This window comes from Entelurus aequoreus, linkage group LG02, assembly GCF_033978785.1.
Source record: "Entelurus aequoreus isolate RoL-2023_Sb linkage group LG02, RoL_Eaeq_v1.1, whole genome shotgun sequence".
Classification (NCBI taxonomy): domain Eukaryota; kingdom Metazoa; phylum Chordata; class Actinopteri; order Syngnathiformes; family Syngnathidae; genus Entelurus; species Entelurus aequoreus.
This window is the reverse complement of record NC_084732.1, coordinates 45723813-45743812: the sequence shown is the minus strand read 5'-3', so window position 1 is coordinate 45743812 and position 20000 is coordinate 45723813. Positions and strand designations below refer to the sequence as shown.

Genomic DNA, 20000 nt, shown 5'->3' with positions numbered 1-20000 from the left:
AGCTTGGATGGTTCCCTGCTTCCCCCTCCTGAGGTGCCGTATGGTCTTCCAGAACAGCTTTGGTGCCGCCCGGTAGTCCTTCTCCATGGATTCCCCGAACTGCTCCCACGCCCTCTGCTTAGCCTCGTCCACAGCCACGGCCGCTGCCCTTCGGGCCTGTCGGTACCTTGCAACTGCCTCCGGAGTCCCCTGGGATAACAAACCCCGGTAGGACTCCTTCTTCAGTCGGACGGCTTCCCTGACCACCACTGTCCACTAGGGTGTTCGAGGGTTACCGCCACTTGAGGCACCTTAGACCTTCTGGCCACAGCTCGCAGCTGCAGCTTTAGCAATAGAGGCTTTGAACATTGCCCATTCCTGTTCAATGTCCCCAACCTCCACAGGGATGGCAGAGAAGTCCCGCCGGAGGTGGGAGTTGAAGTCCTTCCGGACAGAGGACTCCTCCATACATTCCCAGTTCACCCGCACTACACGCTTGGGTTTGCCAGGTCTGTCCAGAGGTTTCCCCCGCCATCTGACCCAACTCACCACCAGATGGTGATCAGTTGACAGTTCAGCCCCTCTCTTCACCCGAGCGTCCAAAACATACGGCCTCAGATCAGCTGATACGATTACAAAATCTGCAATGTGGACGTTTTTTTTTAATTATATTGCATATATACCCACGCACAACCATCTACAAAATGTGCAAATATTAAGAAGACAGTAGCGGCTTTTAAGAAGAGAAAGTCCAACTCGAGCAACAGCGCCAAGCAAGCGTGAATCTTTTGCAATTTGTTTAATGAACAATGAAGACTGCAAAGAAGAAAGCTTTAGGTGGGATTGGTGTATTAGTGGCTGACTACAGCAACACAACCAGGAGGACTTTGACTTGGATAGCAGACGCGCTATCCGACGCTAGCCGCCGACCGCATCTATGATCGGGTGAAGTCCTTTGTCGCTCCGTCGATCACTGGAACGCAGGTGAGCACGGGTGTTGATGAGCAGATGAGGGCTGGTTGGCGTAGGTGGATAGCTAATGTTTTTAGCATAGCTCTGTGAGGTCCCGTAGCTAAGTTAGCTTCAATGGCGTCGTTAGCAACAGCATTGTTAAGCTTCGCCAGGCTGGAAAGCATTAACCGTGTAGTTACAGGTCCATGGTTTAATAGTATTGTTGATTTTCTGTCTATCCTTCCAGTCAGGGGTTTATTTATTTTGTTTCTATCTGCAGTTAAGCCCGATGCTATCACGTTAGCTCCGTAGCTAAAGTGCTTCGCCGATGTATTGTCGTGGGGATAAACGTCACTGTGAATGTCCATTTCGCATTCTCGACTCTCATTTTCAAGAGGATATAGTATCCGATGTGGTTTAAAATACAAATCCGTGATCCACAATAGAAAAAGGAGAGTGTGTGGAATCCAATGAGCCAGTTTGTACCTAAGTTACGGTCAGAGCGAAAAAAGATGCGTCCTGCACTGCACTCTAGTCCTTCACTCTCACGTTCCTCATCCACGAATCTTTCATCCTGGATCAAATTAATGGGGTAATCGTCGCTTTCTCTGTCCGAATCGCTCTCGCTGATGGTGTAAACAATGGGGAAATGTGAGGAGCCTTTCAACCTGTGACGTCACGCTACTTCCGGTACAGGCAAGGCTTTTTTTATCAACGACCAAAAGTTGCAAACTTTATCGTCGATGTTCTCTACTAAATCCTTTCAGCAAAAATATGGCAATATAGCGAAATGATCAAGTATGACACATAGAATGGATCTGCTATCCCCGTTTAAATTAAAAAAAATCATTTCAGTAGGCCTTTAAATGTGTATATATACATTTTTTAAGCATTTTTAAAGAAAATCATATCACAGCAAATTATGAAAATTACTTGATGATGTCATCGTGACCACACCTATAACCACGCCCCCACCGCCACAGTTATCTTTGCAGTTTAGGGGAAACGCTGTTCATACATATACACACATATACATACATACAGACATACATATACATATACACGCATACACACAGATACATATGCACACACTCTTTCTGTCTTGCCTCTTGGTGAGGGTGGTCGCATTTTTCCCTGCTCCTCCTCCTTCCCGCTTGCTTTCTTGTGTCCTTGTCTTTGTCTGAACTTTTTTGAAGCCTCTTTTCTTGAGCTGTCCTCAAATCTAAACATCAAATGAATTTGATCAACTGGACTCTCGACGCAATTGACACAGTAGAGAAAGAATAAATTGGAATTGTCGAAGCCAGCACATCTTAATCTACGATTTGACTCCCTCGAATGGCCTTGAGGAACAGGCTGTTTGAAAACACTCCCCTGAGGACTCCTCAAAGATGGACGCTTTTGACCTTCCCTTCAAAAGCACCTGGGTCGGACTCTTGATTGAACTCTTGGGGCCGGCCTCGGCCCATAAAGACAATTCCAACATCTCACCCAAGTAATTGGGCATGCATGCACGCACACGCCCCTCCCCAAATCAACGCCTTCACCACTGCTTAATTCCTCCGGGGTTGTGGGGGCTGAGTAGCGCTCAACAGCGGCTGCCGGCCTCCAGGGTCCTATTGGATGACTCTGTTGCGAGTTGTTGTGATTACATGTACCATGTTTATGTGTGCCATGCTATGTGAGGTTTTTTCCTCGGACTCAGTCTGGACCACTCCTGAGGGTCCAGCCTCAGACTGATATTTTTTTTACTCTTCCCCCTTTCCCAATGTCACCTTTTTCCCACCTTTTTAAGGAGCGCCCTAAGTGGCTGATCCGTTGGCGGTCCCGTCTTGTCCCCCTGTAACGTATGTCTGCTCTTAGCGGGATTGTGCCGAAAGTGTAATCTCAGTTCTTATGTGTCTTGTACATGTTAAGAATGGACAAATAAAGCCGTTCTGCTCTGCTCTCTGCTCTGCTCACACGCACACGCACACATATATACATATATACATACACATATATACATACACAGACAGTTTGTGAAACTAATGGAAAGGTGTAAATAATGTTACTTCAAAAGCCCTGATGCAAACCACATCTTTCAATGCAGTGCTTATCTCCACACTCCTCCCTGACATGGTGTGTTTTTGAATGTGGGAGGATGGAGCTGTGGGGGAGACAGAGATAATGCTTGCTTGCTTGCTTACCTGCTTGGCCTTCTCGAAAGAGTTCTGTAGTCGACTCATCTCCTTCTCATACTTGTCCTTCATCTTGTCCATCTCCTGATCATGAATGGCCACTTCCTCCTTAAGGGCTCCTTTGAGAGCAGTCAGTTCCCTCTCCCGCCTCCTTAGGACCTCCTCTTGCTCCTCTTTGGCCAACAGAACCTCCTGCAACTCCACTTTCAGTTGCATTATGTCCTACAGAAAAACATTTTAGGATTAGTTTTACTGTCTTGTGTATTTACACTTGTAGCTTGGTTCTCGGGTACACACTAAAACAGAAAATAACACATAATGCACACATTTGATCTGTCACTAGGATTGTTTGTTACTTTCCCAATAGACAGTTTAAGTAAACAATTCTTTACCCCTATGATGGCGTCTTTCTCTCCATCTGCAGCTGATGTTTTCGCCGAGTCAAGCTCGTCGTGCATCTCTGACAGCTGGTCTTGCAGGTCTCTGATCTCTGTCTGGTATTGCTCCCTCTCCATCTTCACCTGGAACAGTCTGACAAACGACATAACATGTCACAGCACACTGCTGCTCTCCATGTGTGCACACACCTGCGCAATAATAATTCACACATATGAATGGCAGCACCTGTGCCTGCTCTGAACATGTGGGCTGCAGCATGATGGCGTTAAAGCCCACTAACAAGGCAGTACTGTAATGTCTAAACTACTTGCGGGTGATAAGTGATGTTAAAACTCCTATAAAGGACAACTCAACAAGGGCATGCAAGTCCATCAGTCAAACAATACTGACAGTAATTGAAGTCCACAACAGAAAGGCAGGACATTCCTTTTCTACCATGGCAAATTTTTAGCCTGTGTGTATGTGTACCGGTATATAGTATATTTATTATTCACATAACTATGCAAGATATGCTTCTAAAACGAAAAAAGGACAAAGAACTGAGCTTGGTAAAAAGAACAGAGAAGATAATCATTTGCGTCTACTTTATACTATCATGACATGTTGTGCCTTCCAAACTACTGTGGTAACTCAACTTACAAGTCATTTGAGATACGAGCTGTCTCTCAGCTTTTTGATATGCTTTAGGTTGCAAGCATACCTTGAATTACAAGCTTTTTTTCTGTCGGTTGAAGTAATATTTGTAACAGCGTTGTGCCATTTGAGCAATAACTACTTAATATTTTGTTCCATGTTGTTGTTCCTGCTTCGTTTACACAAGAAACAAACATAAGCTTTGATTAAACAGTTGATGTGCATGTTTGAGCACCGCTCAGAGATCGACACAATTATGTCCGGCTCCAACCATTGAAAATGAAAAAGTTTGTGCTAAGGAAAGGAAACGGAAGACCGAATTAGAGAAACAAACCACTACCAATATGTCCTACTAGTACCGGTTAGCAGCCTACCAGGCAAGTCAGTCCCACTGTCGCATCAGACATACTGCAGCCTCCTTAACGACAAACATTTATCCATAACAATATTAAGAATCTGTTCTAAGTTCCTATTGTTACACCACAAAGACAGTGTTGACAGATGTCACGAAAAAACATGCAACCACAGCTCTATGAAAACAAATTGCTTATAATAAGGGGATAATAAGCTGACTTGGCTAAAACGGATGAAGGAGCCTCGAGGAGAGTAGTCAACAACATGTTTGTAGTATATGCTATTGTAATGTTTTTCCAATTATATTCATTGTCTAAAAGTTCATTTGTCTTTTTAAAAGGCATGTTACATGTTAAAATGGTGGTGTATTGAGAGGTCCAAGCTTGGAATAAAGTGATTTCAATTAGTTTCATCGAGTGTGGCTGCTTTGAGATTCGAGTGTTTTGAGTTACGAGCTTAGTCGTGGAATAAATTGTGCTCATAAGTTGAGGTACAAAGACAACAGACATATGACATTAACATACACTGGAAGGACAACCAGACAGAGAATGGACTTAGGCTGCTTTCAAATATATTTGATATAGTGAGTATTCAAAACCTACATTTAACAGATATTACAGAAATATTTTGTCTACATTTCCCTCTGTATGTTCCTAATATAATCTCTTGATACAGAATGTTATTTCGTCTATCAGGGAGGACTTCAATGCTGACCTCCAATCTTACCCACAAACAAGCACAAAAGGATTGTGAATTATCTCCAGCCTATAACCACAAACGGAAAAAGAGAGCTATAGTATATGTATACCAAAAGAATCTGCCATCATGTTTTTGCTCCTGACCTTGAAAAATAGCCCTTCCCTCATTCATTCTGCAGTTAAATGGTAATGTTTGATTTGTGCTTACTCTTCAAGTGCGGTCTGGAGTTCAGCCTCTGTTTTTATCAGTTTTTCCTTCAAGCGTTTGCACTCCATCGTAGTCTTATCCAGTTCCAGCTGCAGCTCCTTCACACCTGCAGTCGCCATGCTGTCCACCTTATAGGTCTGAAAAGGTAACATACATGCATGCACACATACTTAATACAAATGTACTTGATAATACTCCTATCTTAGTAAAAAGGCTGCAAAGTCTGATTTAAAATTACCCCCTTGTTATCCAACCCACAGATCAAACCAAAAACATTTCAAATACAGTACGCAGACAAAAGACCTAATGTTACCGTGCTTTGTTCCTCAAGTTTTTGTTTCAGTTGGGACATTTTTTTCTCCAGTGCAGCGTTCTGCTCCTGCAGGGCTTTGGTTTGTGCAGATAGACCTAAGGACTGGCAGAAGAACATGTTTGAGAATAACATCTTGAAAATTCTAAACATATTTACCTTTCGGTGAAATCTTGTTGGAGGGATTTGAATAAAAATTACATTAGCAGTTTTGCATGGGGGAGAAATAGAAAACATCACATGAGAGTCTAATGCAAAATAAAGAGTTTGGAATGTGCATATCTTTTTTAGGGTCAAATATGTTTGTATTGGATTGAAATGAGGTAAAATGTTAACATTTGAAGAAGTAGGCCCATTGATGTTTTGTCTGGATGATTTTTACTGCTCTTGTTGATAAGAGTTGATAAGCGAAGCATGGTAGAAACCCTAAAACCACAATTAATAATTTAGTGTTAGTAGATCTGCAGGGATGAAAACTTATGCCTTTGGAAAAACTGAGGCTATAAAAATATCCCACTTTGTCATCTTGAGTGCCTGCCGTGGCTCGTGATTTCAAGGTCTGAATCTTTTCAAAGACAAGGTTGACCTTTCTCTTGGTCGTTTCATCATTATCGTTACTTCTGCAGACAAAAGACACAAAAAGGACCAGTCAGCGGAGGGTAAAACAAAAATCTCAGGCACAGCTTCAGTTCTTCACACAACAAAATTGGCTGAGACCTGTGAACAACAATAATTGCCTTGTAAGAATAATAATTGCAGTAGTTCTTAGCACTAATGTAGAACTACTGTATACCTGTATATCTGCATCCACGATCGCAAAGATTAATTGTTTAATTTGATCAGAAAAAATATTGAATTTATATTCCGTTGCTTTGATTCATCGTTTATGGAGTCTTATTAAAAAATTATGAAATCCGTATTGCATGGAGCACCTGGAACCTCAAATACACGAATATTCTTCCACACTGCAAATAGTTTCTACACATGAGTGGCAGTGAACAGCGGAGTTTTTATAGAACATTTTTTACTAATGCACATGTGTCAAATGTGAAATGTCAATGTTGATGATATGCTTCTACTAGAAAAAAAGAATGAAGGTTATGGTAAGCACAAAGATCTGTGTTTATTTGAACTATGTAGTAACTAAAAATAAAACATCTTGTTAGATGAAAATATATAGGCAAAATATGTTGTACAACGTTTGCATTGGATCTCACTGGTTTGTGCAGAAGTACCTAACATGAAAATCGTTGATACCATACAAACGCAGTGGACGTCTTTTCCAGGAATTCTGGATCTGCCCTAAACACATTTTTGGACCGCCTGTCTGAAAAACCATAAAATTACATTTGCCTCTGCACAGCAAAATAAAATGTTTCTTTAGTGCTGACTTTGGGTGCGTCTCTCCCACCCATAAAGGCAGCGGAATCAAAAGCATCAGTATGAATAAATCTGGAGTCAACCATGTTCCCAACACAACAGTGATCTATTATTTCTATAAATTAGGTCATTGACACAGACAGCAGCCCCTCGACCTCCCTCGCCTCCAATCAGATGATTTGGATTACACATCTTTAACCCCTGTTGGTGAATGTTTGTGTTTGTAGCTCTGAGAACGTGGCTCAGTTTCAGCCCCTGTACTTCCATCTGGTTTCCTTTCCTTTGTCGTCCGGTGACTCCTGACACTTGTCCTGACACACCCAACCAGTTTCCTGCTCTTTTTCGACAGCACATGCAAAAAAGCTACAGAAAACTGCAAAACTTGATGTTAAAATATTAACATGCAGTGATATTTTATGCTAGTCTATTTTCTGTGACTTTTCATTTACAGGTTCTCACAAACTATGCTAGAAAAATAACGGACTGTAAAGATTGCACGCTTTCCTCAGTTCAACCTTAACCCTACAGTACATACATTCCCTGACAGTCAATGAGTATCAGATTACAGACAAACACAAAGGCTTCACACTAAAGGTTGAGAGAAAACACTGAGGAGAAAGTGAGATGCCAAGAAAAAAAAAAACTCTACACAGCTGGATTGCATAGCTGGGTGAGTAAAAAGAACACATTCCATCAATTTTATCATGAACAGTCAAACTATGATAAAAAGTAAAAAATATACTCCCACAGAATAACTGATGCATTACTTAAAGTGTGCTATTTGTCAAAAGTTGAGTGGCCCAAAAATCCAAACTTGTATTTTTACAGCATCAATCTGTCATGAAAGTAGAGAGTAAAGCAGAAAGAGTTTAAGCTGTAATAATAACTCACCCGTCCTTTAGGTAATTAAACAAAATCTGCTTTGCTGTCTCCTCATGTGTTTGTTGTGAAAGCTCTTGCTGACCTTTCAGGAGATCCGGTGTTGCCTGAACGAGACGGGAAATGAGCGAGAGGTCAGAAAATAATCCATGTTCCTAATCAACAACCTTATTTCACAGAAGAGCAGACAATCTGAATGTTTGCCAACATTTTCATCTGAAGACCCAAATTCATGAAAAAACATACTTTATAATTAATCGCCATGACTGAAATATACTGACATTGAGAACGTAAAATACATAAAATCACTACAATAACCATAAATTAAAATGCTATTTGCCAATAAAAGGTGTTAGGTTACTGAGGGGGTTTTCAAAGTCTAGCACAGTGAGCCAGAGAATATAAATATACCGGTAGTTAGGGCCTCCCCTACTCCCTACAAACTGATTTTCTGGACTATATTTTGAGGGTTTCTGCTTACCCCTGACTCTTTTTACTCACTCACTGTAGGAACTAAAAACGTATTAACTTTGTCTTGTATATAAACGGAAGGAAAGCTTAGCAGGTTTGAGAATGATGTTTATCTTTTTCACAAGCTACTGCGTCTACCCAACAAGTGTGTACAGTAAGTGGGACGATGCTGCAGTGTCAGTAAAACAATTAGGGTTTGTTTGAACTTGAACAGTTTCGGTTCAGATTCCTCGTTGAGATTCTGGTTACTAAAGGGGCCTTTAAACATTGCCGGTTCGCCATGCTGCGCCAAAGACCATGTTCGCACAAAACAAAAAACTTGGTCATCCATCACTTATCCGCAATGAAATCTGATCACGGTGGGGACACGACAAAAAAAGGCAAACATGTTACATTTTTAGTGACGATCTTGGCGGTTTGAAATGGCCCTCATTCAAAATGTTTTTTATGTGCAAAAAACGACAGCAACCATATTTGCATCGCAATATTTGGGCTAATACCGTGTTAACACCTTCATAATCACATTTTCCTCCCAGACCTTCACGACGTGAACACGGCAACCAGCACTTAGGTGACAGAGTTAAATAATCAGGCTCATCAAGGAGCTACACGAAGGCACTGTGGTTGATGCAGAGTACAGGGTGGAGGACTCCTCTGCCTTTCGGCGAGATTCGAAGTACTACCGCACCAATCTGTGTTGGCGCCGTGTTCAAAATGTGTTAAAATAAGACTTTCCCCAATCGTTGGGATACGGTTCAGCACTGTTTGAGAAATGCTATGAACCGCCATCCATACCTTTTAATATTTAACTCGATTCTTAAACAAAAGTTTGCATGGTCTAAATGAGGGCGCTATCTGGAGGGTTTTTTTTTCTTAATGAAATGTCCATTCAATAACTAGACAAAATATGCCCTTTAAAAATAAATTGTGGCAGCTATTTTATCTTTGTTGTTCAGCGCATAGTGGGCGGCCATTTCTTTTCGTCGGGCATGGAAAATAGAAATTGAAAACAAAAAAATTCAACAATTCTGGGAGAATTGGAATGTTCGCTCTAGTTCCCATCGATGCTTGATGCCCGGACCTAAAAATAGTAAATCACATGGTTTCTACAACATGTAATTGATTGTGGTGCACTGCCACAGCAAAATAAAAGCCACCACACCTTAAAAATATGTTGGAATTTTTTTTGTTTGAAAATGTTTTTTTCTTCAGTACTATATTGTATGAATAGATATACTGTATATAGTCTAATATTTATGAATTATTATCATAAGTCTGAAAAACATCTCAAATATCATAAAAATTTTACTTTATGCTTTATTTTGGAAATAAAAATGTGCATCTGAATCGCCTCTTTTTGCCAATTTTTTCATATCTAATTCAAAAGACTGTTTACATATTTGCAAACTAAATTCCAATATTCAGGAAGGGCAGAATGAAGTGTAGCCTGTGTTACCTTTTGCAATAAGCAGCAAACATTGAAAAAGAGAGCAAAAAAATATAATACAAGAAAAATATATTATTACTAATAACTGATTTATTTTTTAAATATACATAAAACATTAGCTTAGCCTTTCTAAAGAAAATATATGCACCTGGGGATAGGTTGACTGGCAACACTAAATTGTCCCTAGCGTGTGAATGTGAGTGTGAATGTTGTCTGTGTATCTGTGTTGGCCCTGTGATGAGGTGGCGACTTGTCCAGGGTTTACCCCGCCTTCTGCCCAAATACAGCTGAGATAGGTTCCAGCACCCCCGCGACCCCGAAAGGGACAAGCGGTAGAAAATGGATGGATGGATATGCATCATGGTCAAAATTATGCATGATATTGTATATATGATGATGCCATATTAACCACGCCCCCTCCATGCCCCTAGCCATGCCCCATCACCGCATGTATAGTGGCAGTCTGGGAGAAATCCTGAACTACCAACAACCAATGTTCCTCTGTGGTTGTTACCTAAACAGACAGGCGCCAAAAAGTGATACAGTAATAGATAACCTAATTTTGTACTCTTTACAACTTCACTGGTATAAACCAGGCTACAGTTACATCTGTTTTTATGGTTGATTTGGTATTTGTTTTATTTACCTGTACATCAGTGTCTGAGCTGGCCTTTTTGTCACCAGCAGACTTTGATAAAGACAGTTTGCCTGCTGAAGACACACTGCCCACTTTGTCTTTATTCTTGAGCGTCACAACAGTAATAGGGCCCTGGGTTTTTTTGTATCCCTGGATGAACCCTACACCTGTAGACATGGTGCTCTGGGGAGAACCAGGTGCACTGGTGGCACGAGACTGTGGAGTGGAGTTGACCATGTACCAGGGGTCCTGATTCCCAGCTGTCCTTTGCAGCCGCAGCTGTGAGGGTCGCAGGACGGGTTCTATGGATGTGCCCCGACGGTGGCTGGACTCATCCAAGGGACGTCCAAGAGCACTATCCACACTGTGAGAGCGCTTCCTGTCCTCTGGATTGATTCTGTTTCTTCGTCCGGCCCGTCCCCGCCGATGGTGGCTGCCATCTTTGCTGTCAAACTTCTCAATCAGCTCATCAACACCTGGGATGGACCCTGTGTCAATGTCTCTTCCCGACCCGGGGATAAAAGGAATGTAGCGTCGATTTTCGTGGCGGTTGATAGTGTCTGCGTACAGCGCCTCCATTTGGTCATCCACATGGTGCTTACAGGTGTCGGATGACGAGGAGTGGCGAGAGCGAGAAGTTGACAAAAGTACAGGTCCGCTGGAGTCAGACCTTCTTAGTGGAAGGACATCTGGCTCGCGGCGTTTGCGTTCCTGGCTGGAGTTTGTGCTGCTCACTGAAGTGGGAGATCTGGATGATCTTTTGTTCCGCTCACTCGCGGCACTGGATGCAGAGGACGGTTGCGGATTACCTTTAGGTGTTGGCTTGGATGGAGGAGGACTCTGGTTGCTGAGACAAACTTTGGACTGCGGCTGAGCCACTTGTGCCTGTGACTTAATCTGCTGGGTTGAGGACAAAGACTGAGGAGGTGATTTGGGTTTTTGGAGTGAAGCATCAGTCAGGGTCGGAGACGGACTTTGTCTTTTGTTCGACTGTGTTGGATCTTTGTTCTGGTCCAGGTTAGAAGGTCTTGTGTGGGATGGCACAGGTACAGTAGATGAAGACTGAGTTCCAGTCTCAGTCATAGACATGGGCCTCGAAGGTAGACTGCGGAAGTTTAGAGAGTTAGTCTCTGGGTCATACGGCTGCAGTATCTCAGGATGCCTCTGAAAGTTCAGAAGGGTTTGTGCTCTCCTTGCTTGTGAATCTGAAGAGACATTCTGCATCATCTTCTGAGACCCGTACTCCCTAAAGGGACTCTTGGGTCCACCCTCTTTGTCTCCTCGGAAATCATACTCTTGGTAGTTGTCAATAAAAGAGCCTTCTGTATCAATGTAGCCATTACTATTAGGGTCAATGTCCTGATTGTTCAGAACAACATATGGGTGTCCATCTATACCCTGGACTCGGATGCTGAGACCATATGTACCACCGACATTACTCTGGAGACGGGTTGTGCGAGACGTTTGGGTGTAGCCCTGCTGCAGCCCACTATTGGGAATACCAGTCAGTTGGTATGACTCCATCAGGAAGGCAGAAGGAGGATAAACTCCTCTCCCTGGATCAGCTGGCCTTCCACTAGAAGAATTAGAGAAAGTCTATTAGTTGAAAATAAGATGCTATTGTACACAACAAGGTGCTTCAACGAAATTGTTCAGGGGGCACATTTTTAGAAAGCTTAGGACCAGAGCATCAGACCAAAATACGGTTTTCCTGGTTCTGATGAAGCATTAGAGAGTGAATATTTAAATGTTTCCAAATAGTTACCTGTAAGACCTTACACAGCTGTGACTCAAGATAAGGCCCTTTATTTTCGACAGCACTTAATGTATGATCAGGTATACTTTAAAAGAGTGACTAACAGGCTTGGTATGATACATGAATTGTTTACCTACACTGGTATTGAACAATGAGAAATCACGCTGGCATGATTCCAAGTGAAATATTTGTAAGTTATCATTTGCATGGGAACGATCTCTGAGAAAATGTAGTAATTTACAATAAGGGCTAGGTTGTCAACATGACAGCCAATAAATATCAAACTGTGTACAAACACTAAAGATGGGAGCTGAGTGTTCCTCAGATATACAGTATTTATGCCTGGGAAGGTACTAAGAGACAATGCCATCAGCAGGCAACATGTGTTGCTCTGGACAATAGGCTTTCAGCAAGTTCCTGTTTGCCTTGCTGATAGTGTCCTAATTACCTGATGCTACAATATGATGGGCCTGGAAGAAGGCCTCTGATAAGAATGACAACAAAGGCCAACCAAGGCAGGATATATCACACTTTACTTTTAAAGAGGCACCCTTTAAAAAACTGGGTTCAGTGGAGCGGGTTGGCAGGAATGGGGGGGATTTTTGCAGTAAAACAGAACCACAAACCCTTGCATTAGGTACACCTGCACAATCTAATTAAATCTAATGTGTTAGATACAGAGCTCTGCCAAGGTTGCTTTTTCTAATTAATGTTCAAAATGTATTATGATTATAAACCTTCATGGTAAAATTTGGTGTACAATACAAGTATAAATTGTGTTGCACACCACAAAGAACCAAACTACACATATGCACACATGCAAAGAGAAATGCTTGCGCCTGTAAACCGTGACTGCGCCTCGGGCTGAGCTTGGGTGGGTCTTGCTCATGGGTAGGCCTAGGCCAGGGGTCGGCAACCCGCGGCTCCGGAGCCGCATGCGGCTCCTTGACCACTCTGATGCGGCTCAGCTACATACATGCCGACCCCCCCCGATTTTCCCAGCAGATTTATGAATCTCAGTGTCTCTCATAGATTACTCCCAGGGAAAAAATAATCCTATTTACACTCTAATTACTAAAAACAGGGCGTGCCCTCATTGCACTGCAGTAATTGTCCTCTATAGCATTTACATACAGCGTGCCAGTCCAGCCACATGTTACATTTTGTTATTACTTGCTCACACAGGAGACAGCAAAGCATACTTACTCATCAGCCACACAGCTTACACTGACGGTAGCCGTATCAAACAACTTTAACATTGTTACGTTACAAATATGCGCCACACTGTGAACCCACACCAAAAAAGAATGAAAAACACATTTCTGGAGAACATCCCACCGTAACACAACATAAACACAACACAACCATTACCCAGAATCCCATGCAGCCCTAACTCTTCCGGTCTACATTATACACCCCCGCTACCACCAAATCCCCCCACACATCAACCCCCCCCTCTCCGTGCGTTGGTTGAGCGGAAGAGTTAGGGCTGCATGGGATTCTGGGTATTGGTACCGTCAGTGTAAGATGTGTGGCTGCTGACTTAGTGTGTGGTCGAGCAGGTACACTGTCAGGGCAGACTGTAGAGGGCGCCAAATGCAGTGTCATCACGCTCTGATATTCGGCAGTCTCCCGGGAAAAATGAGAGGGTTGGCAAGAATGACGCTATCAAGCGCCATTCATTCAAAACTCGCGGGCTGCACTAACATCCAATTTCCACATTAAAGTCCGTGCCGGTGCGTGCGTCGGAGACCCCTGGTTAACATAGCACAAAGCATTTAAGCTTTGTATGCGGTGTTCTTCATTTAAAAAAAAATTTTGTGGCTCCCGTTACTTTCTTTAAAAAGTGAAACTTGCCAAAATGGCTCTTTGAGTGGTAAAGGTTGCCGACCCCTGGCCTAGGCCGACAATACATTTTGCTGGACAATGTATAGTCCCACAAATAATTGCCGATAAACTATATTGTTGTCAGCTTTATTTTGAGACCAAATTAAGCGCTAACGTAATCATAGTATATAAATAATAACATAAAAGTGTTCCTTTAAAAACACAAACTTTGATTTCTCATGTTGTTTTTTCACCAATTGGAATTGGAATGTCTAGAAATGACAGTAAACAAACATAAATATTAAAATTGAGTCTCAATCTCTGTTTGTTAAAGGCCTACTGAAACCCACTACTACCAACCACGCAGTCTGATAGTTTATATATCAATGATGAAATCTTAACATTGCAACACATGCCAATACGGCCGGGTTAACTTATAAAGTGCAATTTTAAAATTCCCGGCACACTTCCGGTTGAAAAACTCCTTTGGATATGATTTATGCGCGTGACGTCACAAAAGCAACGGAAGTGGTTGGACCCCATCGGACCCGATAGAAAAGCCTCTTGTTTTCTTCAACAAAATTCCACATTATTCTGGACATCTGTGTTGGTGAATCTTTTGCAATTTGTTTAATGAACAATGGAGACTGCAAAGAAGAACGTTGTAGGTGGGATCGATCGGTGTCTTAGCGGCTAAGTACAATACTGTAATATCTGTGATATTTGCATTAGTGTACTGTCTTTAAGGGTTTGGGGAACGCGCATGCGCGAGTGAGTTGGCGGAGAACTTGTGTGTGTGAGCGTGAGTTTTGGCTAACAGCAGCTCGTGTATGTGTGTGCGTTACTTTTTGAACTACAACCAGTTACCGCTTTCTAATAAAGCGATTGAGCAGCGCTTCCTCGTCTGTGTGACTCCTTCTCCACTGCGGGGCATTACAATACTTACAGCAACACAACAAGGACTACTTACTATGCCTAGCCGATGCTTGCCGCCAAACCCACGGATGAAGTCCTTCGTCGTGCCGTTGATCGCTGGAATGCAGGTGAGCACGGCTGTTGATGGGTTTCTATCTTCATTTGAGAACGATGCTACGCGCTAGCTCAGTAGCTAAGTGTGTCACCGATGTATTGTCTTGGAGATAAGTCACTTTAAATGTCCATTTCGCGTGCTCGACTCTCATTTTCAAGAGGATATAGTATCCGAGGTGGTTTAAAATACAAATCCGTGATTCACAATAGAAAAAGGAGAGAGTACATAGTTCTGTGAGGTCTGGTTGCTAAGTTAGCTTCAATGGCGTCGTTAGCACAGCATTGTTAACCTTAAAGTTGCGAACTTTATCGTCGATTTTCTCTACTAAATCCTTTCAGCAAAAATATGGCAATATCGCGAAATGATCAAGTATGACACATAGAATGGATCTGCTATTCCCGTTTAAATTAAAAAAAATCATTTCAGTAGGCCTTTAACCTGTAATGTTAACAAACGTAAGTACAAAAAAATAATTAAAGGCTACACTAAAATGTATGGATTCATCACTGCCTTATGGTACTTCTATAAAATTTTAAATAAATGGAGAGTTTTTGTATCATCCTGCAAGCTACACAAATCAACAATGATAATAAAAACATAGCAGCCAATATTGCTCATGTATTGCACTGCACCATACTGAGAGCTTATTCTCTCTGTGTGATCTCTCATGTAACCTAATTATGTTGTCACATTAATAGAAATGACTCAGTGTGGTCCAGTGCAGTTGTGCAGCACTGCAAACTACAACTACAATAATAAACATATATAAAAAATATGAATATGCTTCTTGAAATAAGCAAATCAAATGAGCGTTATTAGCAAAGGCAGATTTTTTTAAACACAAAACAGCTCATTAATCCATGGTAGTTTGCAAGTGTACCTAATGTTTTGTGTAATTGCACGCAAGAAAATGTTAACATGTAAATAGGGACGGAAAAGTATATCTCGATATATTTTTACTTAAACTCGATATTCGATATATATCTCGATATATTTTCCGGTGAAAATATTTATATAAAGATATTCATTTTTTAGGGAGATTCACTGAAATTGAAGTGAATGACAACTGTACTGTAAACAGTCAGTGGCACTTTTAATAACCCAGTTAGTCAAGATGGGTATTAACAGCACAGAAAATAAACTGTTTAAGTAGCACAGAATTACATAACATAAATAAAATAGAAAAACAGAGTGTATAAATAAATAGAAACATATTCTTTCTACATAAAATAAATAACATAGCTGTGCAAATAATACAAAATGTATCAAACTCAGATAACAAATACATTTGCAGGCAGGCACTTTTTAATTCCAAAATGACGATGTAATGGACTGTCACACACGTACGGTTCTGTGGTCCTACTAGACCACACGTCTGTGGTCAGCGCCAAGTAAGTGAGTTGACTTAATTATGCAACTATGATCTTGTTGTTTGTTTCAAAATGATTCAACTATTTAATGTCAAAATATAAAGAGTAGAAATAATGAACAAAATGTCAGCTACTGTCTTGTTGTAAAACACCAATGAAAATGAAATGTAGCATTTGGACAGGCTATAATGTAATAAAAGTCGGGTTTAGTAACCCGCAGAGGTGTGTGGGAGAGAACAAGGAACACAACAAGAAAGCTGTGTTTGGTCATTTTAACGTGAAATAAATGATATCGGTATTACAATATTTTCTTAACCCTTGTGTTGTCCTCATTTCCTGTATACACCCCGTGTCCTCCGGGTCAAAATGACCCGTCTTCACTAAACTCCTAATATAAGCAGCTTAATTGAATTTAAACACCAAATTTCATCTTGCTTGAAGAAACAACTTGCCATTCACCACAAAATGTGTGAATAACTGAGTTTTCCCTCTTCACTTCATTACTATAGCTTAAGAAATGCAAAAAAATGTGCGTTTTGAATGCATTTTTATTCATCCCAATGACTCAGTTTCTTTCTTTTCGTTCTCCAGTGAACAATTGAAGACAATGTACAATACAAAAATATGAAAAATAACATAACCCATTCAACTAATTAACTAATTAACTAATCCTAATTGGCACATGTAGGGCAGTATGCAAGTGCGCAGCCTTTGCAGATATATTTCTTACACCTGCAGCACACAGTATGTGTTTTACAGTCCTTCTTTTGAAGGCAGAACTGACATCTCTTCCTCTTACTTACCCTAGCTGGGGAAGTGGCTGTGGTAGCTGGATCCTCAGGTTGATCAGGAGCTCCTGCACTCTGAATAGCTTTTACAACTGCTGCTGAGGCTTCTGTGCGGGGGACATGCTTCCTTCTTTCAATGAGTGGAATTACAAGTGCCTTTCCCAGCTTCTCCAGGAACACCCTCCTCGTTCTGCTTACGAGACATCCAGGTTGATCTCTCTCTAAATCACAAATGCATTGTAGGAGGAAACATCAATGATGTTGTGGAAGATGACCAGGGGCCAGCGGGCAGTCATCTTTCTGCAGCTGTATGTTCCAATCACCTTATGTAGGTTGTCCACACCTCCCTTGTTGCGGTTGTAGTCTAGGATGATGACTGGCTTCCTGTCCTCAAGATCGCTAACGTCACCATCTGTGTGCATGGTGCTCAGAAGAACTACATTGTCCCAGACCTCTCTTATGGCTGCAAGATTGTCTGTCACACGTCTGGCTGGTCTTGACTCACGGTCATCAAATCGTATCAGTCTTGAGTAGGTGTGAAATAGTTTGAGTGGCATTGTGGCACGGAAAATTGGCCTTCCACTCTCTGCATGCCATAGACTAGTTGCAGCCTCACCTCGGGACCTGTATACACCGGCTAAGATTAGCAGCCCTAAGTAGGCCTGCAGGTCAGTCTCATCCATCTTTTTCCAGCTGTCTCCATATTTGCAAAAACCGTCCAAATTTGTCATCTCCAGGATTATTTTTTCAATTGCTGGTGTGATAAACAGGTAAGAATGTAGAGAAAATGTCATGGGCATGAGAAACGGCATACATTGTGGGTCCTGGGGTCATCTTTATGATGTTTTGTTCTGGCATGCCTGCCTTGATGGTCATATGATGCTGAGGACCATGTTATTTTGCCATTTTTTGAAAGGAAAGTCTCTCTTTCAGCTTCAGGGTTTTCTTCTTTTTCTGAAGATGATTCATCATGCTCTGGATTGTATTCCTCCCCATCTTCTTCTTCTGATACATCCTCCACTTCCTCTTCTGAATCAGAGTTGTCTTGCTAGACATCTGAAAAAAATCAGCTCTAGAGCCTCTTCAGCGGTATAACGCACACTCCCGGCTTCAGCACAGACAGAATTCGGGGCCCTGTGATCTGCAGCACCTTTATAATCTCTGGAAATCCACAGAAAAAGAGCTCTGCTACTGATGGACTATAACAACTAAAACATTGTAACATTCTGTGATGTATAAATAACTCTGTGACTTTGATTTCAACACTTTGTGACTCACGGGTCATTTTGACCCGAAGACCACCTTTGTAAAACATTTTGTACAGCTTACATGGAAATGTGAATAAAAGCAACATTTCACTTTTTCTACTGTTGGTGCAAATGAGGAAAAGTCATAAAATTTCAAGTTAAAAAAATATCGTTTAGGGGATTTTTTTTTTGTTTTTAACACAGTGGCGGGTCAAAATGACCCAAGGACAACAGGAGGGTTAATTCATATCTTGTTTATAAATATATCGATATATCGTACAAACTCGATATATCGCCCAGCCCTACATGTAAATAAACAAAATGGAGCAGAAGTAGGGTTAAATGAGCACTGCTTTTTTCTACTTCTTTTTTGGACATCAATCGATTGTGCGAGTGTAAACGTGATGGTATTTTGTTGGAACTAAACTATCTCATTGCAATTGCAATTGCAGTGTGTTTGAATTACCATATTTTTTCGGACTATAGAACGCACCGGATAATAAGGCGCAATAAAGGGATCATATTATGATTTGTTTTCCCTAAATTTAAAACACTTCCTTGTGGTTCTTTGGTCAAAATGTTGCATAGATTTTTTAGTTTTACAGACCATCTTCAAGTCACTTTCTGACCTTTGCTTCAGGAATGCGCCATTTTTTGTGGGCGGTCTTATTTACATGCCTCCACTTTGACAGCGTCTTCTCCACGTCATCTTTGTTGTACCGGTGTAGCGTGCAAGGACATGAGTCGAAGAAATATCAAAAGATGGAGCTACTTGTTTTAATGACATTCAGACTTTACTTAAATCAATACCGGAGCAGCATCTCCTCATCCGTGGCTCACTTGTGCAACACCTACGCCGGAAATGTGTCCCCTAAAAACACGTCCGACCAGAACTCTAATAACTAAAGTTCCTTGGGTGAATTATGTAACCCCACTACACCGGTAGTTTTTAGCGCTTCCATAGCGAGCCTACTGACAGATATAAGTTAGAACTTTATGCTACTTTATATTAAAGATGGGAACTGCAGAGGATGAATGCCCCACAACAAGAGGATAGAAAAAACAAGGAGCTTATCGACTTTGGTGTTGGCACGGACTACAATGGCATACACGCGCAAATTTTCAGGACTTATGCAGATACCAAATACACATCAGCAGCTACCAGAAGGTAAGAAAAGTTGGTTTTTCACAATATTGCGAAACAAAACGGCAGATAATATGTCTGCTAATAAGTGTTTTTTTTCAGTCCTTATACACACACACCAGAATAATACCGTATGTTGAATCACAGTACGTCTAACTACAGTAGCCGTTTTGGTGTTGTTTAGTGGCGTCATCTTGCAGTCTACACATATTTCTTATGTGTGACTGCTATCTACTGGTCACACTTATCATTACACTATGTACCAAATAAAATAGCTTTGGGGTCAGTAAGCACAACCAGAATAATTCTGTA

The 20000-nt window shown here is 41.4% G+C and overlaps 1 protein-coding gene across 1 annotated transcript in view; it reads right to left on the bottom strand.

Annotated features, from left to right (window-relative positions):
* cgnl1 (cingulin-like 1) overlaps positions 1-20000 on the bottom strand; it is a 90371-nt gene that overhangs the window by 59527 nt on the left and 10844 nt on the right. Inside the window, exons 2-8 of the mRNA XM_062027639.1 lie at positions 10536-12102; positions 7984-8078; positions 6230-6332; positions 5716-5817; positions 5403-5539; positions 3503-3641; positions 3120-3332 (exon numbers count right to left, since the gene is read on the bottom strand). Of these exons, the coding sequence (XP_061883623.1) occupies positions 3120-3332; positions 3503-3641; positions 5403-5539; positions 5716-5817; positions 6230-6332; positions 7984-8078; positions 10536-12050 (2304 nt within the window). The 5' untranslated portion in view covers positions 12051-12102. The remainder of the gene's footprint in view (positions 1-3119; positions 3333-3502; positions 3642-5402; positions 5540-5715; positions 5818-6229; positions 6333-7983; positions 8079-10535; positions 12103-20000) is intronic.